At 47.4% G+C, this 22,500-nt stretch overlaps 1 protein-coding gene across 1 annotated transcript in view; it reads right to left on the bottom strand.

Annotated features, from left to right (window-relative positions):
• LOC132815116 (cadherin-2-like) overlaps positions 1–22,500 on the bottom strand; it is a 213,676-nt gene that overhangs the window by 56,303 nt on the left and 134,873 nt on the right. Inside the window, exons 4-7 of the mRNA XM_060823890.1 lie at positions 18,398–18,568; positions 15,128–15,283; positions 11,272–11,416; positions 8,325–8,497 (exon numbers count right to left, since the gene is read on the bottom strand). Of these exons, the coding sequence (XP_060679873.1) occupies positions 8,325–8,497; positions 11,272–11,416; positions 15,128–15,283; positions 18,398–18,568 (645 nt within the window). The remainder of the gene's footprint in view (positions 1–8,324; positions 8,498–11,271; positions 11,417–15,127; positions 15,284–18,397; positions 18,569–22,500) is intronic.

Below are 22,500 nucleotides of genomic sequence, written 5' to 3'. Positions count from 1 at the left end.
AAGACGCCCAAGAATCATAGAATCCCTAGAAGGTGGAAGCAGGCCATTCGGCCCGTCAAGTTCACACCGACCCTCAGAAGAGTATCCCACCCTGTAACCTTACATTTCCCAATGGCCAATCCACCTGGCCTGCACATCTTTGGACTGTGGGAAGAAACCGGAGTACCCGGAGGAAACCCACGCAGACACGGGGAGAATGTGTTAGTGATCTGCCTGTTTGCTAGTAACGCACACCTGAATAGACTCCACACAGATAGTCGCCAGAGTCATGGTCACAGAGATGTACAGCACGGAATCAAGACCCTTCGGTCCAACTCGTCCATGCCGACCAGATATCCCAACCTAATCCAGTTCCACTTGAGAGCATCCAGCCCATATCCCTCCAAACCCTTCCTATTCATATACCCATCCAGATGTCTTTTAAACATTGTAATTGTACCAGCCTCCACCACATCCTCTGGCAGCTCATTTCATACACGTACCACCCTCTGCGTGAAAAAGTTGCCCCTTAGGTCTCTTTTAGATCTTTCTCCTCTCACCCTAAACCTATGCCCTCTAGTTCTGGACTCCCCCCACCCCAAAGACCTTGTCTGCTTGTCCTATCCACGCCCCTCATGATTTTATAAACCTCTATAAAGGTCACCCCTCGGCCTCCGACGCTCCAGGGAAAACAGCCACAGCCTGTTCAGCCTCTCCCTGTAGCTCAGACCTTCCAACCCTGGCAACATCCTTGTAAATCTTTTCTGAACCCTTTCAAGTTTCACAATATCTTTCCGATAGGAAGGAGACCAGAACTGCATGCAATATTCCAACAGTGGCCTAACCAATGTCCTGTACAGCTGCACCATGACCTCCCAACTCCTGTACTCAATATTCTGACCAATAAAGGAAAGCATACCAAACACCTTCTTCACTATCTGTAACTACTTTCAAGGAGGGTGGAATCGAAACCAGGTGCCTGGCACTGTGAGACAGCTGTGCTAATCACTAGGTTGCCTCTCAGTTTTCTGAACTCCAGTGAGTACACGCCCAACCTACCTAACCTCTCCTCACGAGAGGACATCTGCATACCCGGGATCAGCCAAGTGAATCTTCTCTGGACTGTCTCGAATTAACAAGGTCAGAATGGCTGGAAGACTGCAAGTTGCAGCCTCAGATCCCTCACATCGGCCATTTCCCACCTTAGCATGTTAGAGTCGTAGTTTGCAGTACAGCACAGAAACAGACCCTTCGGTCCAACCAGTCCATTTGGAACATCATCCCAAACTAAATAGTCCCAGCTGCCTGCCTCTGGCCCACATCCTTCCAAACCTTGCCTATCTATCCAAATGTCTTTTAAACCTTCTAACTTTACCCACATCCATCACTTCCTCTCCGGAATGCTTTACAAGTGTAAGAGTCATAGAATCCCCACAGTGTATAGAGTAGTGACACTGTACTGGGTTCAGGGAATCCGTCTTCAGCAATAGACTTCCAATTGAGAGCAAAAGGAGGGCGTTCCTAGACCCGGTTCTTGGGAAAACGCTTTGCCAAGTGTCAGGCAGGGAAGACTGGGGGCCAGTAATCGTGGTATTCTAATGGGCGGGGTGGCTGTGGAGAAGGACAAGGACCATACAGTCATGATATAGGGGTAAGGCGACTTCATCACGGTGGAAAGGGACTGGACTCCGGTTTCATAAAGAGCTAGATTGGGTAGAAGTGAAGCACATAACTACATGTGGGCCAAGCAAATCCAGGAGAACAAACAGATAGGGATCTGTTGCTGAGGGTGTGAGCAAGGAAGAGAGGAGAGACTGAATATTGCAGGGTTTTGAAAAAGGAAGAGAGGCAGGAGTAGAAACTGGCATCTACCATAAAGGGAAAGAGCAAAGTTTTCAATTGAATGGGGAGGGGGTCTGATTATGGATAAAAAGGGGATTTACACAGGGGCTGGGGGATGGAATTGATGCAGGTCATGGCTGATGTGGTGTCTTTAAGAAGGGAGAATGTGCTCTGTAAGTCTGAGTGAGAAAAGGAAATTTCTTTGCTGGATTTTAAATCTGGTAAAGAGGTGGCATTGAGCTCGCTGCCTGTACTGACATTTCATACGGCACAAAGCTGAGGGCAGGTGCACCCATGAAATGGAGGAAGTCAGAGTAGACACGTTGGAGCCAGGGGCTGGAATTTTCCCAGTCTTCCTTAGGACTTCGGGGCAGTGTCAGGGCACTGCAGAACTGTAAACTTTATCCTCTTCTTTACCAACAACAGGGTGGAGATGATCCGAGCAACGACAGGCCCATGACGTTAGTGAGGACGCAACGAGACAAAATTAAACAATCACTTGGACAAATGTAGATTCATTCCAAAATCCAACATGGACGTGTTACGGCCAAATTGCATTTAACTAACTTGTGTGAGGTCCTTGAAGAGGCACCGGGGGAGGGAGATCTGATGAGGGTAATGCAATGGATGTGGAGTACGCAGACTTCCAAAAGCACTTGCTAATAGGGTGTCACATGACAGGCTTGTGCACAAAGGAACAGGAACTGGAATAAAAGGGATTGCAACATCATAGATAATGTTCTTCAGTTGTGACAGCAGACTGCAGGTGAATAGATAGCTCTCTCTCACACACACACACACACACACACACACAGTTGGTTCTGAAGTGATCGCTTCTTTCCCGTGCTATCTTGCGTTATAAGAAAATTGTGCAATAGCCATTCCATTTAAACTAATTGGGCTGGAATTGTGTTAACGCCAATACAGGTAAGGGACGTTCACAATCTACATTCTTCAATTACATTAAAGCCAGTTCATATTAAAGAAACGCGTTATAGCAGATCTAACTGTAATAGAAGATGAACTTTATCGTAAAGGGCACAATTTCAAAATTTGTGGACAATGCAATATCTGGAATTTCACGTAGACGTGTGTGTGAGGGGATTCTAACACATACATTATGGAGAACACGATTGAAAGCTGAGTGCAGGAGCTGGGCTCCAGTGTGTATACATCAGGACAGTTTGACAGAGTGGTTAATAAAGTATATTGCCTCCTGGGCCTTATTAATGAGCACAAAAAGAAGTTACATCAAATGTGAATGAAACATTGGTTTAGCTTCGACAAGATTATTGCAACAGCTGGAATACTGGGAACAGTTCTGGGTCCCTTGTACAAGGAACGATCCACTGACACTGGAGACAGTGCAGAGCAGGTGCACGCGGCAGATCCTGGATATGGAGGGACTCTCTTATGAGGAGAGGTTGAGTAGGTTCGGCCTGTAGTCATTGGGGTTTAGAAGAATGAGAGGGGACCTTATGGAAAGATACAGGATTATTAGGAATTTGACAGGCTGTTTCCTCTTGTCTAGGACCAGAGGGAATAGTCTCAGAATAAGGGGTTATCCATTTAAGAGGATTCGCGGAGGAAGAGTGCTTCTTCGAGGAAGGCATCCTTGTAAGAGGATTCCTGAAGAAGGGCTCATGCCCGAAACGTCGATTCTCCTGTTCCTTGGATGCTGCCTGACCTGCTGCGCTTTTCCAGCAACACATTTTCAGCTCTGTTATCCATTTAAGACAGAGATGAGGAGGAATTCCTTCTCTCAGAGGGGAGTCAATTCTTTCCCACAGAGGGCTGGGGCACTGACTATATTCAGGGCTGAGACAGACAGATTTTTAATCAGGAAGGGGAATTGTGGGTAATGGGGAAAAGGCGGGAAGGTGGAGTTGAGGATTATCAGATCAGCCATGATCTCATTGAATGGCGGGGCAAATTGGATGGGCTGAATGGCCTACTTCTACTCCTACGTCTTATGGTCTTCTGGTTCTGGGGCTCTGCATTTTGCAAAGATGTGAAACACTGGAGAGGGGGCACTCAGGAGCATGGTGCCAGGAATGAGGAACTTCAGATTGGAATCACAGTGGCTGCACCATTCGAGAATAGACTTGGGGCAGTGTGGGGGTTCGGTCAAGGTTCACAACCACAAACGCTGTGGACAGCCTAGGTCAGGAGAATCTGCTCCCACTGATGGCAAGACAACAGACTGGAGATAGTTGGCACCAAGTCATGAGGCATCGACAGTGAGTGGGCAGGGTGTGGAATGTGCTGCCAGACACCGTGGGGGAGATCAGCTCAATCGAGAGCTTTCAGGAGGGAATCAGATGATTATTTGGTCAGGAAGACTGTGCAGATAAGGACAGCAGATTTGTGTCTCTAATTAACTAATTCCCACAACAGTGAACTGGAGTGGGACTGATAGTGGTTATAGGGTCACCAGCTATTATTTATTCCAGCTTTATACTGAATGCGGATTTCACCACCTGGCACGGTGGGGATTTGAACCCAAGTCCCTAGAACATTAACCTGGGATTACTAGTCTAGTGACACTAACACTACTCCACTACTGCCCTGTGCTCAATCTCAAATGATCAAAGCTGAATTCATTAAAAATCTGGAATTAGTCTAAAGGTGACCACCATTATAAAAACCCATCTCCGTCACTAATGTCCTTAAGGGAAGGGAACTGCCATCCTTACCTGGTCGGGCCTACATGTGACTCCAGACCCACAGCCAATGTGACTGATCTAAACTGAGCTGTGCCCTCTGGACAATAAACACAACAAGGAAAAACCCCCATGTATGAATTATAATTAAAATCTAATTTGTGCCAGGGGCTGGTATAAGTGTAGAACATGGATGAGTGACCTACATGCAGGAGTGTAGGAAGTGTAGGACTGAATGCAAATGCTTGTGTGGCGGAATCAGCCCCACACCACAAAATCCTGATTGTTATATTATATCGGTGTGAGGACTGTGCAGAGCGCCCAGCTCCCCTCAGCGTTCCAGACAAGTAAAACTCCCCGTAGTACCTGCCTTGCCTGTCACAGATGACAATACACTCGGGAAGCCCTGCTCTTGTTTGCTGTTTTCACAAAGATACAAGAACACATAAGGCTCAAACTGACTCACTAAAGGGAGGGGATAATGTTTCCAGCACCCGTGTATTGATTCGCCGGAGTGATTAATATTTTACAAGATTCGCATAAACATAAACCGCCCCTGCCCAGTTTTGCCATTTAAATATTTAAAACTTTGTCTTCCAGATCCCTTTCCCAACCCCCAAGCTTCAAAGAAAAAAAACTAGCTGTTGTTTTTTTCAACGGGATGGGACGTGAGGGAAAGCTCCAAGATTCACTTGCTGTCGCAGTTATTTCTCCAGACATAGAAACAATAAACAAGAGTCAAAGAGTCCTACAGACCCTTTGGTCCACACTGGTCCATGCTGACCATAAAGTCCATCCACCCTAACCCCATTTTCCTGCACTTAGTTCATATCCTTCGAATCCTTTCCTACCCAGGTATTTATTCAAATGTCTTTTAATGTACCTGCCTCAACCACTTCTGCTGGCAGCTCATTCCACGTGCGCACCACCCTCTGTGTAAAAGATTTGTCCCTCAGGTTCCCTTTTATTGTTTTTGCTCTAGTCCTGGATTCCCTAACCCTGGGAAACAAAACCTGAGTGCGTACATCCAATCCATGCTTCTCACAATCTCTATAAAACCCCATCCCACCTCAGTCTCCAACACGCTAAAGAAAAAGGTCCTAGCTTGTCTAACCTCTCCCTATAACTCAGACCGTCGAGTCCTGGCAGCATCCTTGTAAATTGCTTCTGCACTCTTTCCAGTTTAATAACAACCTTGCTATAGCCAGGTGACCAAAACTGAACACAGTACTCCAAGTGCGGCCTCACCAACATCCTGTACAACTGCAACATAACTGCCTAACTTCTATACTCCTTGCCCTGACTGATGAAGGTCGGTGTGCCAAAAGCCTTCTTCACTGCCCCGTCTACCTCCAATTTCAGAGAACCGTGCACCTGAACTCCCGAAGTCCTTCCAAGAGGTGTAAACTTTATACCAAACTTTGATTAGGCCATAGGTAACAACTTCTGTCTCAGATTCCAAAACTAAAAAAAGGTGCTGGAGAAGGTAAAAAGCATTAAAATGCAAGATCACCCTGAAAGAATGGGTTGGGGTTGGGTGAGGGGCATCTCATAGAAACTTATAAAATTCTGACTGAACTAGACAGGGTAAACACAGGAAGGATATTCCCAATGACCAGAGAATCCAGAACTGGGGAGGGGAGGGGGGTCACAGGCTAAGAGTACCGGATGGGCCATTTCAGGCTGAGATGAGGAATAATGTCTTCACTCAGAGAGTGGGGGAGCCTGTGGGATTTTCTCTGCCACAGGAAGTGGTTGAGGTCAAAACATTGAATGTTTTCAAGAAGGAGTTAGATACAGTTCTTAGGGATAAAGGGATCAAAGGATCTGGGAGAGAAAGTGGGAACAGGGGACTGAGTTGGATTATCATGCGGTGGCATGGTGACCCAGTGGTTAGCACTGCTGCCTCACAGCGCCAATGACCCAGGTTCGATTCTTGCCTCGGCCGACTGTCCGTGGGACGTTTGGAATCCTCTCCATGTCTGCGTGGGTTTCCTCCAGGTGCTCCGGTTTCCTCCCACAATCCAAAGATGTGCAGGTCAGGTGAATTGGTCACGCTAAAATCGCCCATAGTGTTAGGTGCATTAGTCAGAAGTAAATATAGGGTGGGGGGATGGGCATGGGTGGGTTGCTCTTCGGAGGGTCGGTGTGGACTTGTTGGACCAAATGGCCTGTTTCCATACTGTAGGGAATCTAATCAGCCATGATCATAATGACTGGCGGGACAAGATTGAAGGCCGAATGGCCTACTCCAGCTCCTAGTTTCTATGCATTTCCCAGGGAAAGCGGAGGGTCTTTCACCCCAGGAAAGAGAAGCCTTTGATGAGACCTGATAGATGCTACAAAGTAATACTTTAGACACACTGCTTTCAAATTAGTGCTGATTACCTTTGAAGTGTCAGTTGTTCAAAATCTATATTCTGGTTTTAGCTGAGGCAACTGAATGCAATATTATTGCAACTTACTGAGCAAATGTGCACAGAAAGCTAGCTGTGAAAGGCATCTGTAAAGAGGGTGCAGAGGTGCGGCAAGGAGTTGCAACAAAGGTTCACTGAACTAAATCCTGGGACAAAGGGATTGTCTGAAAAGGAGATGGTGCTTGCATTCACTGGAGTTGAGAAGAACAAGAGAGATTGCAATAGAGAATGCAAAATTCTTACAGAGATTGACAGGATAGAGAGAGACTGGAGGATGCATGTCTGGAGGGGCCCAGGGCTGGATATTTAGGACTAAGACGAGGAAGGTGAATCACTCGGGAAGGTAAATCTTGAGAAACACTTGCCTCAGAGAGTTGTGGATGCTCACATGTTTAGTAAGTTCAAGACTGTGATTAATAGATTCCCACATCATAAAAGCAGCAAAGCATCATGGGTAGATGTTCAAAGCATCATGGGTAGATGTTCAAAAAGCAGCAAGTGACACTTATACCTCACACATGCCAGGCAATGTCATCTCTGTTAAGTGAAGATGCTAAACCATTGCTCCCTGACATTATATGGTGTTACCAACACTGAATCCCCCACTATCAACATTCTGGGGGTTATCAGTGATCAGAAACTCAACTGGACTCACCAAATAAACATAGTGGTCAGAGACTAGGAATTTTGCAGCGAGTAACTCACTCCCTGACTCCCCAAGGCACCATCGCCACCATCTACAAGGCACAACTCAGGAGTGTGATGGAATGCTCCCCATTTGCTTGGATGGGGACAGCTCCAACAACACTCAAGAAGCTCAACACCATCCAGGACAAAGCAGTCCCCGCTTGATTGGCACCACATCCACAAACACCCACTCCCTCCACCACCGACACTCAGTAGCAGTAGTGTGTACCATCTACAAGATGCAAATACAGAAGTTCACCAAAGGTCATCAGACCACTTCCATCAAAAAGGATAAGGGCAGCAGATGCATAGGAACATCACCCCGCCCCTCCCCCCCTGCAAGTTCCTCTCCAAGCTCCTCACCATTCTCATTTGGTAATATATCACCGTTCCTTCAGTGTCGCTGGGTCAAAATCCTGGAATTCCCTCCCTGAGGGCATTGTGGGTCAACCTACAGCACATGGACTCCAGCGGGTCAAGAGGACAGCTCACCCCCACTTTCTCAAGGGGCAACTAGGGATGGGTTATAAATGCTGACCCAGTGGTGCCCACTTTCTATGAATGGATATTTATAAAACAAAACCTTCTCTCACACTCAAGCGCGAAGCCGACTGAACAAAGCTGAGCTGCTGACGAAATATTTTAATTCAAGGGCAGGAGGAACGCATTAATTTGCTGGCAGCTTTTATTTCTTGCCAGGGAGGCGGAGTGAAGCCATCCCCTCCTTCTGACGTACCTCTCTGTCAAGGCCAGCCGCTACAGTGACGATATCGCCCGTCTGGTTATTGATTGTGAACATATTCGGAGACGGACTGTTTGGCATTTGAGAGAGAATCTTGTATCTTAATATGCCATTGGCGGAATTAGGGTCATCAGCGTCCACTGCAGTTACTGCCATCACAAACGTTCCTGGGGAGGAGAAAGGAGAACTTAATCTTTGATCAAGAGAACAACTCTCGAGACTTTGTTTAAAAACTTAAAAATCACACAACACCAGGTTAGAGTCCAACAGGTTTAATTGGAAGCACACTAGCTTTTGGAGCGACGCTCCTTCATCAGATGAATGTGGAGGGCTCGATCGTAACAGAACTTTTAGCAAAAATTTGCAGTGTGATGTAACTGGAATTATACATTGAAAAACTGATGGTCTGTTAAGCCTTTCATCTGTTACAGTGATAATTTCACTTCTTTCACTTTGTACACCCCAGTCCAATACCGGCATCTCCAAATCATAGTTTAAAAACCATTGCATAACAAATCAATTTTAGAAACATGCTCAGCATCATGACCTTTAGCCTCGATTGCCTCTGACATCATTACTCTCCCCACTGAGCATTGGGGGTGTGTGTTTTCCCAGCAGGATGGTACCTGACCTGATGTCCACCATTGCAGCTCAGCCTCTCCCAGAGCTGGAGCTGCTCTTTGGTGCTACACGGTGACCCAAGTCTTTGGCATTGAGCATGTGCCAAGCAGGATCCGGTCTCCTCACTGTCACCCTACCCCCCCTCCACAGTCCCAACACCTCTATCCACCCTCCCTGGCCTGGCCAGGCCACGCCAACAAGGTACCAACGTCCCCTCACGCCAAGATTCTGTGGCTATGCTGCCAGGGCCTGTCCAGTCACGTCAGGGCAAGTGGGGAATCGGAATACAATTCAACAAAACTGCAAATAAAAAGACCCGCATGATGGGATTGTCCAAGAAAACCAACATGCTCACCATTTCCCTTTCCTGAGGGCCATCGTACCCTGTTTGGCGCATATGCAACTCCAGGCCCACAGCAATATGGCGGATACCCAGCTGCCTTATGTTATGATCTTCCATCACGCCTCCCCCACTCAGTTATATTTGCAAAGGAGGACACTTAGGGAGTGGCCATCAATGGTGGTGTTGCCAGTGAAGCCCTACCCTATATCACTTCCAATGAACAAACAAACAACAGACCCTGTCTTGGTAGCTGGGGTAACACAAGACCATTGAACATAGAACACAGAATAGTACAGGCCCTTCAGCCCTCGATGTTGTGTCAGCCTCCTATCCTACGCTAAGATCAAACTAACCTACATACCCTACATTGTTCTATCATATGCCTGTCCGAGAGTCACTGAAATGTTCCTAATGTATCTGACTCTACTATCATTGCTGGTAGTACATTCCACGCACCCATCACTCTCTGTGTAAAAAATCTATCTCTGACATCTCCCCTAAACCTTCCTCCAATCACCTTAAAATGATGCCCCCTTGTGATAAACATTTCTGCCCTGGGAAAAAGTCTGTGTCTATCCACTCTATCTATGCCTCTCAACATCTTGTACACCTCTATCAAGTCACCTCTCATCCTTCTTCACTCTTAGCTCCCTCAACTTTTATCCATGACATTGAGTCATAGAATTTTTACAGCATGGAAAGAGGCTCTTCGGCCCATCATCTCTATACTTACTTATCCTGGTCCCATTCCCCAGCAGCTGGCTTGTGGCCTCGTATATTCTGGCATTGCAAGTGCTCTTCAAAATACTTCTTAAACGTGTAGAGGGTTCTTGAATCTACTACGCTTTAGCCATTGACTCCCAGGTGTCCTCCACTCTCCACGTGAAAACAAAATCCTCACATCCCCCTCTAAACCTCCTGCTCCTTCCCCTTAACTAGTGCCCCCCCAGTCAGTGAGTCCTCCAACCAGGAGGCAAGTTTCACCCTTTTTACCCAGCTTTGGTCTTACTGTGAAACATCTATGAGCTTGATAATGAGACGAAAGGGGACAAATGCCATCTTAACACAATGGTTGTTGAAATCTCTCATCACTGCTCTGGTCAGATGATCATTCTTACAAACCTGGTCTCTGAAGTAAGCCAAGGACATAGATTGAAATGTCATAGCACTCAGGGCGATGGGCCTACTGCTAGAGAGGGAGACTGGTCTAGATTTAGTGGATATTTGGCAGTATAGTCTCGTTGGGCCAAAGGGCCCTTTTGGGTCTGTATGATTCTCAGACAGTGCCCCAGTAGTAATGTCACTGAGCCAGTAATCCAGAAATGTCAGGTTAGATTAGATTAGATTCCCGACAGAATGGAAACAGCCCTTCAGCTCAACACGTTCCCACTGACCCTCTGAAGAGTAACCCACCCAGACCCATTCCCCATATTTACCTCTGACCAATGCACCTATCACTACGGGCGATTTAGCCTGGCCAATTCACCTGACCCGCACATCTTTGGACTGTGGGAGGAAACCGGAGCACCCAGAGGAAACCCACGCAGACACGGGGAGAATGTGCAAACTCCACACAGACAACTAAGGTGGGAATTGAACCTGGATCCCTGTTGCTGTGAGGCAGCAGTGCTAACCACTGAGCCATTGTGCCATAGGTACGTGGGTTCAAATCCCAGCAGGGCAGATGGTGGAATTTGACCACGTTACTAAATCTGGATTCGAAAATGTAGTCTCAGTGACCGGAAGTAGGAACTGACATGAACTGTTGCAAAAACCCATCTTGTTCATCAGTGTCCCTTTAGGGGGGGAAATCTGCAGTCCTTATCCAATCTGGCTCGAGAGCAATGGGGCTAACTCTTCATTAGAGATGGGCAATAGATGTTGGTCTTGCCGCCCATGCTGTGTGAGAAAAAGGGAGGAGGAGGTCCCAGAGTACTATGGGTGCCTTCTGCAACTCAGAACCTAATCAACTCTCACCTGGCTTTGACCCTTCCGGAACAGAACCATTCCAAACTTGATGTAGAAACTCTGGCCGGTTATCGTTCATATCGATGACATTGATAACTATGTCGATTGGATTTTCCACTTGATTCCCATTCAGGTCCACCGCGTGGGCTCTTAGCTGGAAGACAAGAAGCACTCCAAGATATCATGGGTAACGTGGAACACAGGGAGAACTAGCCATTTGGATACACAACTGGCTCAAAGGTAGAAGACAGAGGGTGGTGGTGGAGGGTTGTTTTTCAGACTGGAGGCCTGTGACCAGTGGAGTGCCACAAGGATCGGTGCTGGGTCCTCTACTTTTTGTCAATTATATAAATGATTTGGATGTGAGCATAAGAGGTACAGTTAGTAAGTTTGCAGATGATACCAAAATTGGAGGTGTAGTGGACAGCAAAGAGAGTTACCTCAGATTACAACAGGATCTGGACCAGATGGGCCAATGGGCTGAGAAGTGGCAGATGGAGTTTAATTTAGATAAATGAGAGGTGCTGCATTTTGGGAAAGCAAATCTTAGCAGGACTTATACACTTAATAGTAAGGTCCTGAGGAGTGTTGCTGAACATAGCTCCTTGAAAATGAAGTCGCAGGTAGATAACATAGTGAAGGCATTTGGTATGCTTTCCTTTATTGGTCAGAGAGTACAGGAGTTGGGAGGTCATGTTGCAGCTGTACAGGACATTGGTTAGGCCACAGTTGGAATATTGTGTGTAATTCTGGTTTCCTTCCTATCGGAAAGATGTTGTGGAACTTGAAAGGGTACAGAAAAGATCAAGGATGTTGCCAGGGTTGGAGGGTTTGAGCTATAGGGAGAGGTTGGATAGGCTGGGGCTGTTTTCCTGGAGCTGAGGGGTGACCTTATAGAGGTTTACAAAATCATGAGGGGCATGGATAGAATAAATAGACAAAGTCTTTTCCCTGGGGTCAGGGAGTCCAGAACTAGAAGGCATAGGTTTAGGGTGAGAGGGGAAAGTGGCAATATTTTCACACAGAGGGTGGTACGTGTATGGAATGAGCTGCCAGAGGATGTGGTGGAGACTGGTACAATTGCAACATTTAAGATGCATTTGGATGGGTATATGAATAGGAAGGGTTTGGTCGGATATGGGCTGGGTGCTGGCAGGTGGGACTAGATTGGGTTGGGATATCTGGTCGGCATGGACTGAAGGGTCTGTTTCCGTGCTGTACATCTCTATGACCTAACTACCCTTTCAAACACTGGGCCACACGTCATTCTTTCAGGTTAAAGGTTACTGAAGCCTTAAAAATGTTAGAAAGCCTTTTCCATATTCTGGTGATAGCCGTAGTCGAGAAAAAGGTGTGGCGCCTGAAGAAGAGCTTATGCCCGAAACGTTGACTCTCCTTCTCCTCGGATGCTGCCTGACTTGCTGTGCTTTCCAAGCACCACACTTTTCGCCTCTGACTCTCCAGGATCTGCACTCCTCACTTTCTCCATATTGTGGTGATGTAGCTTTTCCATTGGTACAGGGTGGGGGGGGAAGAAATAGACAAGAGGCCGGAAAAGCACAGCAGGTCAGACAGGAGCAGGGAAGCCCTGATGAAGAAGGATTTCAGCCCAAAACGTTGACCTTCCTGCTCCTCGGATGTTGTCTGACGGCTGTGCTTTTCCAGCTCCACAATCTATTGACTCTGGTTTCCAGTATCGGTAGTCCTTGCTGTCTCCTAGCGTTTTCATTTGTTGCATCGCAATAGTTGCCAAAATTAAAATGTCATCCGAACATATTTAACACGTAATAATTTGGAAGACACGTTAAGATTGCACACGTTGGACCTCAGCTGGAGTACATGATACAGTTCTGGGCGCTACATTATAGTAAAGGTGTGAAAGTACCGGAAAGAGTGCAGATGCCATTTAGGAACACGATTCCCGCTCTGAAAAACTTCAGCTACAAGGACACATTCAGGAAGTTGGATGGAAGGTGGCCAAGAGGAGATCTGACTGAGGATTTCAAAATCATGAGCAGTCCGGGCAGAGACAATAGGGAGAAGTTTCTGCACTTATAAACTTATAAACGAGGTGTAGATCTAAAATGAGGTGCAAATGAGGCAAAGATGAAGTGAGCAAGGCCTTTCTCACCCAGCGAGTAGTTCAGGTCTGGAATTCACTGCCTGGGAATGTGGGGGAGGCAGGGCCCACTGAGGCATTCAGGAGGGGCATTGGATAGGTGTTGGGATAGAAATGGTGAGCAGGGATGTGGGGAACGGCAGGAGATTGGTGCTGGGGGATAGAACAAGGCAGGCATGATGGACGAATGGCCTCCTCCTGTGCTGGTGAGCTTATGCTCAAAAACATCCGAGTCTCCTGCTCCTCAGATGCTGCCTGGTCGGCTGCACTTTTCCACTACCCACTTATTGGCTCCTTCGTGCTGTAACAATTCCATGACTCATGTCATTGATTTTGAACTGCAAAATAAAATTCCTCTAATTCTAAAATTTGGTTAGCAAATTACTCGGATACTGATAATGGGAAAGCTTACGTTTAGGAGAACGAGAGGTGATTTTAATGGAAACGTCTGAGGTCCTGAGGGGGAGATGCTGAGAGGATGATTCACCTCCTGGGAGAGCCGAGAACGAGGGCACCCCCAAAGACCAATTAAAGACAAAGAGAAGGACATTTCTCTCTCTCTCTGACAAATTCTCCTCCACAGAGAAGTAACGGGGGAAGGGAGATGCTGGACATGCTGATGGCAAAGTAGGTAGATTCTCATCAGGGTGAAGTCACCATAATCTGATCAAACCCTAGGATAGAGAGTGACAGAGAGGCAGGTGTCACAGGTGGTAGTTTAACCTGAGGGTCACCATGCCTCAGGTGAGGAGAGAGGTCAAGAAGGAAAGTGCAGCGGTGGACACAATGCCATTGGCTTCATTTTGCATCACAAACCAGCCATCCAACCAACTGAGCTAATCAAACATAACAAGAAAGACAACGGTCATTGGCTGCTGGACAGGGAAATAAAATTGCTGCCCTAACCTGGTCAACATATCATCGGACTTCCCTGTTAGACGCTCAACTTGAATACTGATCCTTTTTCCTTGTACGAGGACTCCCAAATCCCCTTGTGCTGCAGCTTTCTGCAGTCTTTCGCCATTTAAATAACATTCAGCTCCTCTATTCTTCCCATCAGAGTGCATAATCTCCCTTTTTACCCCACTTTATCCCACATCTGCCAGGTTTTTACCCCCCTCACCTGTCTGTGCCCCTCTGCGGAGTCTCCATGTCATTCTCATCACAAATGGAGCAGGGGTTGTCGTAGGCCCTTCAGCCCATTAAGACTGTTCCTCAACTTGGTAAGACAATGGCTGCTCTACTATTTCAACATGACTCCCCTGCACCATACCCACATCCCTTCATGCCTTTCGATCTAGAAACCTAACGTCATCTGCCCTCAGTCACCCAACTTCCACAGTTCTCTTACGATATGGGATCCCAAGGGTAACAAGGTAATTCGGCCAATTGTGCTACCTCACTGGAACAACATTCGCCCTCCCCCATCCCTTCTCCAAAGTCTCACAGCAAAAGAAAGATAACAACATTCAGCCTTCCTAGCCCATCCTGCGATTCAATACCATCACGGCTGATCCCTCAAGTATTTTACACTATTCCCTTTTGAAAGTTCCTCTTGAATCTGTTTTGTCAGCCTTCCAGAGCACAACGCCTCGCTACGTAAACTTATTGCTTCTCCATCGCCTCGCTGATTCCTCTGCCGATTATCTGTCCCCTCTGGTTAGGGACTCTCCCACCCATGGAGACCACTCCCAACAGGGTGAAAACGCTTCACGTTCAAACCTTGCTCACAAAGCAGAGACTTACATGGTATGAGGCTCTCTGCTCCCGATCCAGAGGTTTAGTCACGGCCAGCTGACCGGAGATGGGATTGATACTGAAGATTCCGGCTGGTGGTTGATCTGCCCCTGGCCCTGTGACGCTGTAGCGTAGCGAACGGTTTTTATCACGGTCAGATCGGATCTGGAAAGGAAAAGGGGACATTTAGGAGTCATGCGTTACTGAAAAACAAGGGGAGGGGTAAAATTGTGTAGAGCTTCTTCTATCCTACACTGCAGAGGTGACAAGCTCAGTGGTATTGTTGTGACAGCGTCAATCCCGAGCTCTAGATAATGGGTGGCACAGTGGTTAGCACTGCTGCCTCACAGCGCCAGAGACCCGGGTTCAATTCCCACCTCAGGTGACTGACTGTGTGGAGTTTGCACGTTCTCCCCGTGTCTGCGTGGGTTTCCTCCGGGTGCTCCGGTTTCCTCCCACAGTCCAAAGGTGTTCAGGTCAGGTGAATTGACCATGTTAAATTACATTGTGTTAGTTGAAGGGGTAAATGTAGGGGAATGGGTCTGGGTGAGTTATGCTTCGGTGGGTCGGTGTGGACTTGTTGGGCCAAAGGGCCTGTTTCCACACTGTAAGTAATCTAATCTAATCTAATAATGTCTTAGGGACCTGTCATGGCAGATGGTGGAATAAAAATCTGGTCTAATGGCAACCCGTCTGGTTCACTAATGCCCAGAGAGAAGAAAAGCTGGCCTACACGTGACTCCAGTCCCACAACAATTTGGTTGATTCATAACTGCCTACTGGGCAATGAGCAATGGGTAATAAATGCTCAGTGATGAATACGACCTGGACAGGAATATTCCCAATGCCAGGAGCCTCTTAGTGCAGTCTCACTGTTCTTCTTTCTGAAGGTGGAGAATATTTGGGATTTTCCAGAAGATTCCACGATTGGAAGCTCAATCATTGAGCAGGTTCAGTTCAGAGATGGATAAGATTTCTGGGTGACAGTTAACACCACAAAGTGATAATGACAATGGGGAGAAATGACGGGGAGCTAGATGATCAGGCCGGGCACGTTCGAATGGTGGACCAGCTCGATGGGCCAAATGGCCTAACCTTACTCGTATCTGAAGAAGGGCTCATGCCCGAAATGTCGATTCTCCTGCTCCTTGGATGCTGCCTGACCTGCTGCGCTTTTCCAGCAACACATTTTCAGCCCCGTATCTGTGATGCTCCTATCATACAGGAAGCACAGCAAGATCCCACTACTCACAACGTACTGATTTGGCTGAAGTTTAAATATGTACCCGCACTCAAGGAATATCTCTCCCACCCCCCACCACGCAATTGTTTACTCCCACTCTGGGGGTGAGTAGGGGTTTGGGAGGGAGACGGAGTTGATTAACTCTACGTCTGATAACAAAGCTCTTCCAACTCCCTCAGCACAGGCTGGAATTTGGACTGGAATCTTTGGAGTGGGTCCTGAACCCATCACGTTCCAACACGGACATCAGTGTTGGACAAGCACTCATGAAAGGAGACAGTTATTACGAGGGCAAAAATACCCAGCTGGGGTAGTTATCAGCTACACCGCATCTGAACGCTCAGGCTTCTGGGGGACGTTTCTCTTTTACTTAACTATTCCACCTACGAATCGGAGATGGTTTTAATTATAAGGAATTATCTGCACATGGTAAGTAGTTTGTCCGAGGAGGAGGATTCAGATGCTGCAGGACCGGCTGAATTTCTCCACCACTTTCTGCGTTTCTCTCACCACAGTTGAAGTGGCTTCTACAAACTCGGTGGTTTTGTGGACGTGGGTGTCAGTGGCTAGACCATCCCCCAATGAGCAGTTAAGAGTTGACTACATCGCTATGGTTGCGGAGTCACATTTAGGCCCCGGGGGGCAGATTTCCTTCCCTAATGAATCCGGTGGGTTTTTACAACAGTTGACAGCGACACGGTTGATATTTAATCCCGAGTTTTTGTTCTAAAATACTGAATTCAAATTTCACCATCTACCATAGCGGGATTCAAAACCCACGTCACCAAAACATCAGCCTGGATTATTCTGGAGTCACGTAGAATCACACAGTACAGGAGACACCCTTTGAGCCATCAAGTCTGTTCTAAAGTCCCACTTTCCCGTCATTAGATTAGATTAGATTATTTAGATTCGATTACTTGCAGTGTGGAAACAGGCCCTTTGGCCCAACAAGTCCACACCGACCCGCCGAAGCGCAACCCACACATTCCCCTACATTTACCCCTTTACCTAACACTACGGGCAATTAAGCCTGGCCAATTCATGTGATGATACAGCTGTTACAGACGGCACATGTAGGCCAGGCCCAGTAAGGATAGGAGACCTCAGACGTACATGAGTGAACCAGACAGGCTCCTACAATAATTGCGACTCGTTTCAGGATAGCCACCACCGAGGTTAGTTAGCTGCTGCCAGAGCTCATCCGCTCCATGCATTTCTTCTGTTTTCCTGTTTTTTTTAAAATAAAATTCCTTAAAACTTAAATGGATGAATTGGTTGGGAACGGACGAGAGGTCAGTGTGTGGACTGTACGGCGTTGTGAGGGGGAAAGGCCTCTTTGTGGACTGTGGGCCGTTGGGAGGAGGCAAGACCCCTTTGCAGACTGTAGGCCGTTGGGAGGAGGCAAGGCCTCTTTGTGGACTGTAGGCCGTTGGGAGGAGGCAAGGCCTCTTTGTGGACTGTAGGCCATTGGGAGGGGGAAAGGACTCTTTGTGGACTATGGTCCGTTGGGAGGGGGAAAGGCCTTTTTGTGGACTGTGGGCCGTTGCAAGGGGGCATGGCCTCGTTGTGGATTATAGGTGAGGCCTCGAATTTCAAAGGCCAGTGTTGTCTGCAGGCTTGGCCCGGCCTGGTCAGGAGACCAGGTGCTAGCACGGACTGGGGTGGAAGGACCGTAAACTGTGTACTTTTAGTTTTCATTTTTATTCTTATGCTAAACTTTGTTATTTATTACTTTTTCTACTTTCTACCAAACACTTAAGTATCTTGTACCTAAAATGGTGACTTGTAAACTCTTTGTAAACATGGGAGTACGTGCGACAATAAAGTTATTTGCAATTCGAGTTTTATATCCCATTCTTTTTTCTCTTAATCAATGAATTTAGATTCCACGAGACGCTGTGATAGGAACTGAAGCAACATCTCGACAGTATGAGTGTCAGCCTCTGGATTACTCATCCAGTGACATTACCACCACATCCCAGTGCTCCCCGCCTTTCCCCAGTTAAGGTGATGGGCTAGAAATGGATTCTTACCGTGACCAATTCTTGAGGGAAAGGACCGCGAGAATTTTCAGGAACGTTGATTGGTGGAATGACCCAGTCTCTCTTCTGGCGTTTCAGATAACCCGGGTGTTCCAGCTGGGACCGTGGGAAAATGATGTCCGGAACATTCTGAGATAGGACAGCACTACTTGGCTTCCAGTTCTGTACATAGACACAGCAAGATAAAGCGAAGAGCAAGTTAGCACACTTGAATTTGACTGGATACATCTGCTCATCACCGATAATAGACAAACAACTATTTTGGTCTCAGCTTTTTCAGAATACATCTCTTGTAAACTCATTCATGGGGCATGGGTGTTGCTCTCAAGGCCAGCAGTTATTGCCCATCCCTAATTGCCCAGAGGGCAGTTAAGCATTAACAACGTTGCGTGGGTCTGGAGTCACATGTAGGCCAGACCAGGTAAGGATGGCAGTTTCCTTCCCGAAAGGACATTAGTGACCCAGGTGGGTTCATGCTCATCATTAGACTCTTAATTCTAGAATTTTTACTGAATTCAAATCCCACCATCTGCCTTGGTGGGATTTGATCCCAGGTACCCCAGAACATTACCTGGGTGTCTGCATTAACGATAATACCATTAGGCCGTACGCTCTGGCAGAGTTCACAAGAATTCGGAGTAGGCCATTCAGCCCACTGAGCCTGCTCCACCTTTTGGTAAGATGGCTGATCTAAAAGTCACAACGCCACTTCCCTGTTGCAAAAATCACAACCCTGTTTAACTCAGCTTTGAATAAATTCAATGTCCCAACCTGCATTACTTTGTAGGGAAGGGAATTCCAAAGACTAATGACTGAGGGAGAAAAAAAGGTCACCTTAGACAAAAAAAAATGAACCCCCACCCCTATATTTAAACAGCAATTCCAGACTCCCCCAAGATCAGGGACACATCATCTTGGAATCTACCATGTCAAGCCCCCATACAATCTGGTTTCTCAATACAATTGCTTCCAAACTCCAGTGGGTATAGGCCCAGCCTTTCCAACTTTCTCTCGTAAGACAAACCCTTGCTTCAATGGTGAAGGAGCTTGGTCAGACTGCACCTGGCATTGTTTACAAGGGTAAAAAATGAGGTCTGCAGATGCTGGAGATCACAGCTGCAAATGTGTTGCTGGTCAAAGCACAGCAGGTTAGGCAGCATCTCAGGAATAGAGAATTCGACGTTTCGAGCATAAGCCCTTCATTGAAGGGCTTATGCTCGAAACGTCGAATTCTCTATTGTTTACAAGGGACCTGGGTGTTGCTGGTGAGGCCAATCACCCAGCCCGAACTGCCCCTGAATGGAGCATCTTGCTGGGCCACTTCAGAGACAGTTAAGAGTCCACAACGTCGCTGTTGGTCGGGAGTCGCATGTAGGTCCAACCAGGTAGACAGGGTAAATGATGAGAAGAAAGTACTTCTTGCAAATGCTGGTCAATGTATGGAATTACATCCCCCTTACCCCCCCACCGCGCCACACCCCACCTCCCCATGCAAAGTGTGGTAGACGCTGGGACATTGAGAAAGGAGATGATAGACAATTAGTAACAAGCTAAAGGGTAAAGGAGAGTGAGCTGGAAAGTGGATTTGAGCCATGATTGTATTGAGTGGTGGGACAGGCTTGTAAGGCTGAATGGCCTATTGCTGCTCCTAGTTGTGTAGGAGGTTGTGAGACAACCTGAAAGTTAATAAAATAATGAGAGGCATAGACAGAGGTAATGGTAATTGTCTTTACCCTAGTGTGGGGGACTTCAAGACCAGGAGGCACATTTTTAAGGCAAGAGGAGAGAGATTGAGGGGCAAGTTTTTTTTTACACAGAGTGGTTTCCGTGTGGAATGAACTTGCTGAGGATGTGGGTACAATTACAATGTTAAAAAGACACTTAGATAAGTATATGAATTGGAAAGGTTTGGAGGGATATGGGCCAGGAGCAGGCAAGTGGGACTAGTTTAGTTTGGGATTGTAGTTGGGTCAAAGGGTCTGTTTCTCTGCTGTATGATTCTGAGCGTCCCAGGTGGGTTTCACTAGTGATCGATGATTGTTCTATGGTCAGTGAGCTGAGCTTTCAGCTCTACATTTTTTTGTAAATTGAATGCCACCAGATGCAAAGCTGGGATCTCTTATCAAGGAACGTATTTTTGTCTCAATTACACCAAGAGCCCTGTGCCTTAAGACATTTCTCAGAACCTCTACCCTTCAGTGGGGGTAGAGTTGATGAAAACAAACAGGGGAAGAGTCTTGGAGACGTACAGCACAGAAACAGACCCTTCGGTCCAACCCGTCCATGCCAACCAGATATCCCAACCCAATCTAGTCTCACCTGCCAGCACCCGGCCCATATCCCTCCAAACCCTTCCTATTCATATACCCATCCAAATGCCTCTCAAATGTGCCATTGGTTGGAAACAGAATGGAAGTTTATTGAGATGATAGATGAGCTAGGTCAATACTTTGATCAGACCGCTTTATTGTAATTACACCCAAAACCCTTATGGAATAGAATCCAAACAGCCACCCTACATTTTGCGTTCAGCACTTTCTTCCTGTCACACCTTTAAGTTGGGCTCTAACCTTCAGAGAATGTTCTGCAGTCTGAGACTCCCTAATCAGCGCCTCCATCAGACGAAGTTCCTCTCCATCTGTTCCCCTTTTAATATCTTGAACATTTCAGTTGCATCACTTCGGATTGCAGGGCGCAGAGCCCTAGTGGGTGAGAGTTTCAGAAACTACTGTGGATCTGTACTGAAGAGGAGCCACATATTTGAAACGCTAACTCTGTTTCTCCCACCGTAGATGCTGCCAGACTTGCTGAGTTTCTCCAGCATGCATCTCTTTGCATTTCAGATTGCCAGCATCATAGTATTTTGTTTTCATTAGAAAAGTAGGCTAACCATGATCTCCAGAATCTGGAAAATGGTGGGAATGGATAGAGAAAAGTGCTGTCCTTCAGCACAGAGGTCACCATCCATGCAGACTGTTTGTTTCCAATCCCAAGTATCAATCTACAACCTTTCTTCCCAAGGTCAGCCCCACAATGGAACAAGTAGTCATCAGACACACAGTTCCTTCACTCGAAATTTTCAAGACCCATCCCCAGATTAAATCCTTTCAGAGGGCCCTCACTCTCAGGTCAAACTGTCAGTGGGTCCCGTGTAGCTGGGCAGTGTCACCCAGACCACCCTGGCGGAATCAGGATTCTGACCCACTGAAGCAGAATGTTCAGGAAGAAACCAGCCCCCAGTCCAAATACCCTGACCCAGGGCAACTCCGAGACAGGAGGGAGCAGCAACAAAGAGGAGATAGTTACCAACTCAAGGGTTGAGTGTGAGAAAGAGCAAGGGACAGGGGAGAGTGCAAATGAATAGAAGTGTGTGGGAGAGAGAGGGGGGGAGGAGAGAGGGGAGAGAGAGAGGGGGGGGGGAGGAGCGAGGGGTAGGAGAGAGGGAGGGGGGGACGAGAGAGTGGGGGAAGGAAAGAGAGAAAAAGAGGGAGGAAAGAGAGAGAGAGAGGAGGAGGAAAGAGAGAGAGGGGGGGGAGGAGAGAGAGAGGGGGGGGAAGAGAGAGAGAGAGAGAGAGGGAGGAAAGAGAGAGAGAGAGAGGGAGGAAAGAGAGAGAGAGAGAGAGAGGGAGGAAAGAGAGAGAGAGAAAGAGAGAGAGAGAGAGAGAAAAGAGAGAGGGGGGGAAAGAGAGGGGAAAGAGAGAGAGAGAAAGAGAGAAAAGAGAGAGAGGGGGGAAAGAGAGAGAGAGAGAGGAGGGGGAAAGAGAGAGAGAGAGGAGGGGGAAAGAGAGAGAGAGGGGGGGAGGAAAGAGAGAGAGAGGGGGGGAGGAAAGAGAGAGAGAGGGGGGGAGGAAGAGAGAGAGAGAGGGGGGGAGGAAAGAGAGAGAGAGGGGGGAGGAAAGAGAGAGAGGGGGGGAGGAAGAGAGAGAGGGGGAGGAAAGAGAGAGAGAGGGGGAGGAAAGAGAGAGAGGGGGAGGGGAGGAGAGAGAGAGAGAGAGAGAGAGAGAGAGAGAGAGAGAGAGGAAAGAGAGAGAGGAAAGAGAGAGAGAGAGGAAAGAGAGAGAGAGAGAGGAAAGAGAGAGAGAGAGAGAGAGAGG

The sequence above is a fragment of the Hemiscyllium ocellatum genome, chromosome 4 (assembly GCF_020745735.1).
Source record: "Hemiscyllium ocellatum isolate sHemOce1 chromosome 4, sHemOce1.pat.X.cur, whole genome shotgun sequence".
NCBI classification, from domain to species: Eukaryota; Metazoa; Chordata; class Chondrichthyes; order Orectolobiformes; family Hemiscylliidae; genus Hemiscyllium; species Hemiscyllium ocellatum.
This window is presented reverse-complemented; position numbering and strand designations above follow the sequence as displayed.